This window comes from Phalaenopsis equestris, unplaced genomic scaffold, assembly GCF_001263595.1.
Source record: "Phalaenopsis equestris unplaced genomic scaffold, ASM126359v1 Scaffold000257, whole genome shotgun sequence".
Taxonomy (NCBI): Eukaryota; Viridiplantae; Streptophyta; class Magnoliopsida; order Asparagales; family Orchidaceae; genus Phalaenopsis; species Phalaenopsis equestris.
Window position 1 is genome coordinate 47,495 of NW_018164699.1, and position 4,787 is coordinate 52,281.

At 40.0% G+C, this 4,787-nt stretch overlaps 1 protein-coding gene across 1 annotated transcript; it reads right to left on the reverse strand.

The window, feature by feature from the left end:
- Window positions 1-35: 35 nt before the first annotated feature.
- LOC110024478 (eukaryotic translation initiation factor 4B1-like) lies at window positions 36-2,848 on the reverse strand. Its single transcript, XM_020724468.1, has 3 exons — window positions 1,578-2,848; window positions 791-1,213; window positions 36-300 (listed from the first exon to the last, which is right to left on the reverse strand). Exons 1-3 carry the CDS (start codon window positions 2,642-2,644, stop codon window positions 276-278), a joined length of 1,515 nt encoding a protein of 504 aa, XP_020580127.1. The 5' UTR covers window positions 2,645-2,848; the 3' UTR covers window positions 36-275.
- Between the last annotated feature and the right edge of the window lie 1,939 nt (window positions 2,849-4,787).

A 4,787-nucleotide genomic window follows, 5' to 3' on the forward strand; every position in this document is an offset into this window, starting at 1 on the left:
AACTCACATTCATAACCAGTAGCAAAATACTCAGTCTAGAAGATATGCAGAAAGAAAAACTTTTACCAAATACAACTATTTGCTTGCATTAACATGAAAAAACTACAAATCTTAAAGCACACCAAGGTAGCCATGAACTATGGTTGGGGGCTACTTTTATTTTTATCTACATAGCCACTCCAATTTCAAAGAAAAAAAAAGGTAATATCTTAAAAAGATATTATCTTTTTAAGATAATGTCTTTGGTGTCGGCATCAGAAACAACTACTGCTCTTTCACCATCTTTCCCCAGATTTTAACCTGCCAAAAAGTTAATAAAGTATCAAATTGCATCCCAATTAAATAAATGTTTCAGTAGTTAATCAATATATATAGATAGATATATATTGTTAACAATAAAGTATCATGAAAAATAGAGAACATGCATGACAATAAAAATATATATAGATAGATATATATTGTTAACAATAAATTATCATGAAAAATAGAGAACTGTGCAAGATTCAAAATACAAGATTCAGGCTATCCAGAGTATTTATAATTGGTATTTTAATATAGAATTCATCAAATTTCTTCATTTCCCACAGAGCCCATCACACATAAGCAGATCAATTAACTCTTTTTATTAAAATTATAAAAATGTGTAATTTTTAAAACTCAATTCTTATTTACATACGTTGCAACCTACTTCTTATGAATTTATGTATCTCACACCAAAACTTGGATTTTTACAAACAGATCATTTTACCTATGTAAGTAGAAGTGGATTTAAGGCTGAAGAAATACATGCCTGTTCATGCTCCTGTTGCCCAAAAAGCCTGAATCCTTGCTTGAAAGAAATCCCCGTTTCCCACTCACGGGTCTGCTCCATGAATCGCTCGTCCCTCTTGATCCAAACTCAGTCTGTCTCGAACCTTCTGAAACACCATTCTGCACTGAAAGCTTATCTGCAGAGAAAGCAGCTCTGCCAGATCCAGATCCAGGCCTGCTATCAGCTGAGGCTCTCTGAACAAAACGCACCTTATCATCCAACTCATGTATCAGATTTTCCAGCTCTTTCTCTCTTTCCTTTATTTTTCCAAGCAGACTATCACATTGTTCAGTAGAATGATCCAAGGAATCACTATTCATGTTACCCTCAGTTTGGCTACAGAGTTCTTTCTTCAAATGATCAATCTCTTCCTTCAGCTTCTTTTCTTCATCAGTTTCAGACCTGTAATGTCCGAAAGAAGTCAAATAATGAGGTAAATTTCTAAATATCATAATTTTATCAGAAAAAATCAGTGAGGTAACACAGGGATATTTTGTTAAAAAAAATATCCGCAAAACCAACTTTGCCAAATAGAAAAGTCTTCATGTTTTTCTGATGACTGACAAAAGTTTTTAACTTTATCAATTTATTCTGCAAAATGACAGACTTTTCTTCATAAAAACGATTATTTGCACGAAAATGATAGACCTGACCATAAATCTAGAAATTATAGGTGAATAGTAACGCAGCAATAGATATTCAACTGAACCATCAAATTGAAACTTTTGCAGGTAATGTAATTGGATAAAGATCAACAAAACTAAACCTGTCAATCCCACGATGCTCCAGTTCCTGATCAATCTTCCTCCAATCCATTCCCTTCTCTTCCAAAAGAACCTCCCGAGGTTTTGCATCCCCAAAAGGATTAACTTTATGCCGAGGCTTCACCACCCCTCCTTCTTCTGAAGCCTTAGAGTCAGAGCTCCCAGGCCTGCTTGACTGCGAACTGGATGATCTACTTGAATAAGAGTTTGCCTTCTTCATTTCAATCTCACTTTCCATCTTTCTCCAATCCAACCCCTTCTCAGCCAACACCTCCTCCCTTGGCCTTGCAGCAGCAAAAGGATTCGACCGGCTACGCGCCGGCGCCGGCGCCGGCTCCGGCTGTGATTCAGAATCTCTCTTTGGAGGATCCAGAACAAGTCTCGGCCTTTCTCTTTCCCCATTCCTCGAAAGAGATGCGTTTCCTCTCCCCAAATGATCTGAATGCATCCCAGATCCAAAGCCTGAGTGCCCAGAAAGAGGAGCAAAAGCTTTCTTTCCTGCAGACCAATCATCCACCTCATCAGCCTTGGATGTGCCCAGGGAGCCCGAGCGAGCTTGCCGGCTTAGATCCATGGGAAACGGCTTCTTAACAGAAGCCCAGTTGTCCACCTCATCAGCCCTCGAGGTCTGATCTCGATCCGAAGCCCTGTGAGGCAAGTCATTCACGCGGCGGGGAGGAGCGTCGCCTCCATAACCATAAGAACGAAAGCCGCCGCGGAATCGGGAATGCTCTATCTCATCTGCCGTGCGTTCACGCGGACCAGTAGGGAGGAGGAGCATCTCTCCGGCAGTGAGGCCCTTCGACTCGCATGTCGGCCCGCGATGAGCACCGCCGGGACCGACATAGGTGCCGGTGGCGAACTCAGAAAGCGTAAAAGAGATGCCTTTCTTCTTCTTCTTGTGCTTGGAAAACTCCCCACTTGCTGCCGCTTCGTTGAGGGTTGGAAAGCTCTCCATTGTCTTCGTATAGGAGTCGGCATCCGTGAGCGCCGGCTCCTCTGCTTCGGCTCTCTCAGTTTCGAGAGCCCAAGCGCCGACCCTGCTCCAGGGTTTCGACATTGTCGCCATTGTTTCCGTTGGATGGAAGCTATGGAGGAAAAAGGCGACAGCTTTTGGTTTAGGGTTGGGAGAGAGTAATCAGTTGTGGTAGAGAGGAAGAGTTAAACGCGCAGAGAAGAGTGGAGGGGAAGTTGAGGGGAGGTTAACGGTGCAGAGGCGTATTTATAGGCGATTTGCGCCTGAAAGCCACGTCGTTACTGTAAAGTGCAGATACCGGACAAATTCGCAAATTGCCACGGATTTGAAAAGTATTATTTCCTAATTTAGACCTGATTCTTTCCAAAAATAAAAATAAATAAATAAAATATTGACAATTAGTCCAAAAAAAAAAATTATGGGGAATACTTCGGATTCGTTATGTCACTAATTATGTATGTTAGCTATATAACTAAATATAAGACTGTTCACAGGTTAATTATGGGTGATATTTTATCATTTTATATGGAAGTATTGGTCTGGAGCCAAATGTTTCTCTATGGTTTATTTGACTTTGCCTAAAAAGCTTTTGACATTGAAGTAGAAATTTTTGTCTTAATATCTCAAAAAGTTTCCAATAAGTAGAGACAAGAGAAGCTATGATAGGCAAATATATTATTAAGAGTGAAATTTCGAAGAGAAAAATTATAAGGTGTGACAAAAATAATACGCTTGTACATAAAAAATATGACGGCATGAATATTAAGGAAATTCAACAGATCGCACTAAAAGGATGACAGAGGATTACAATAGAATAATCGAAAGGCAAAAAAGTTAAGCATCATTTTATTTGGTTGGTTGATGGGCCGGCTGAAGGTTGTATATCATCAACCCCCTTTGCCAAAATTCTTGAATGATGTTCGGCCGCTTTCTAAAACATGTTACAACAGATCGCACTAAAAGGATGACAGAGGATTACATTAGAATAATCAAAAGGCAAAAATGTTAAGCATCGTTTTATTTGGTCGTACGATGGGTCGGCTGAAGGTTGTATATCGTCAACCCCCTTTGCCAAAATTCTCGGATGATGTCTGGTCGCTCTCTAAAACATGTTGGCAACCTTCTATGAAGACCTCTTATCTGAAAGAAAATGTCCATCTGATTAAGATGATGTATCCTCTGCCAAACGGTCTAAGTTCATTCTAAGGACAAGAAGTTTTCTATACAGAGTCCCCTTAAGAAGGTCGGCCAACGACCTTCCAGCTGACCGAAAGACTCTCAGTCGGCTAAGCAATTGAGAGTCAAAAAGACGATTTCTACAACAACAATTTCAGGAATTCCAAAACTGAATAATGAGGCAAACGTCAGAACTGACCCGTGTTGTGCTTGAAGAAAGAGCACAAGCTCTTCCAAAACCAAATCCTCAAGCATCTGAACCCCAAGGTCATTAGACGGCCCAAGGAGTCGAACGAATTGAAGAGTCCCAATATCAAGACAACTTTGAAGAGTCCCAATATCAAGACAACTTTGAAGAGTCCCAATATCAAGACAACTTTGAAGAGTCCCAATATCAAGACAACTTTGAGTCCATGCCAAGGAATAGGCTGCAGGTAGGGCGACTAGATGTCTATCACCAACTGAAGAATGCATGGTCTCGGCAGATCTTTGATGCAGAACTCCTCAAGAAGTTCAAAGTTCCATTTTTGGATCGCTATAATGGCCATATCAATCCGACTAATCACATTGCATCATTTGAGTCAGTTATATGCCTTCTCAAAATTTCCTACACATTGAAGTGTTGTCGATGGTTCTACATCTCACTGAGAGATTCAGCCCTCAGGCGATTCAATGGACTCCCGATCAGAATTATTACTTCCTTATATGAGTTCAAGAAGCCATTCACGACACAGTTCACTAGCACCCAAAAGCCCCAGAAGTATTCAAAAGCTTTATGACACATTAAATAGGGACCAAATGAGAGCCTTCCAGCACATACGCCACACAATTCCAGAAAGAATGCCGCAAGTGTGCAACCTGGAGCGTGTGATAGCAAAGGACGCACTTAACACATTTAAAAAGGTTTTCTTTCCTAATTTAGCACTACTTCTTTCTAATAAATAAATAAATAAAATATCAACAATTACACCAAAATAAAAAAAATGCAGAATACTTCGGGTTCGTTATGTCACTAATTATGTATATATTAGCTATTAACAAAATATAAGACTGTTCACAT

Coding starts and splice junctions, on each gene's coding strand:
- LOC110024478 (XM_020724468.1), bottom strand. CDS start 2,644: ATGGCGACAATGTCGAAACCCTGGAGCAGGGTCGGCGCTTGGGCTCTC. Junction 1,214..1,577: donor GAGCATCGTGGGATTGACAG/GTTTAGTTTTGT, acceptor CGGACATTACAG/GTCTGAAACTGATGAAGAAA. Junction 301..790: donor GGCAACAGGAGCATGAACAG/GCATGTATTTCT, acceptor ACTTTTTGGCAG/GTTAAAATCTGGGGAAAGAT.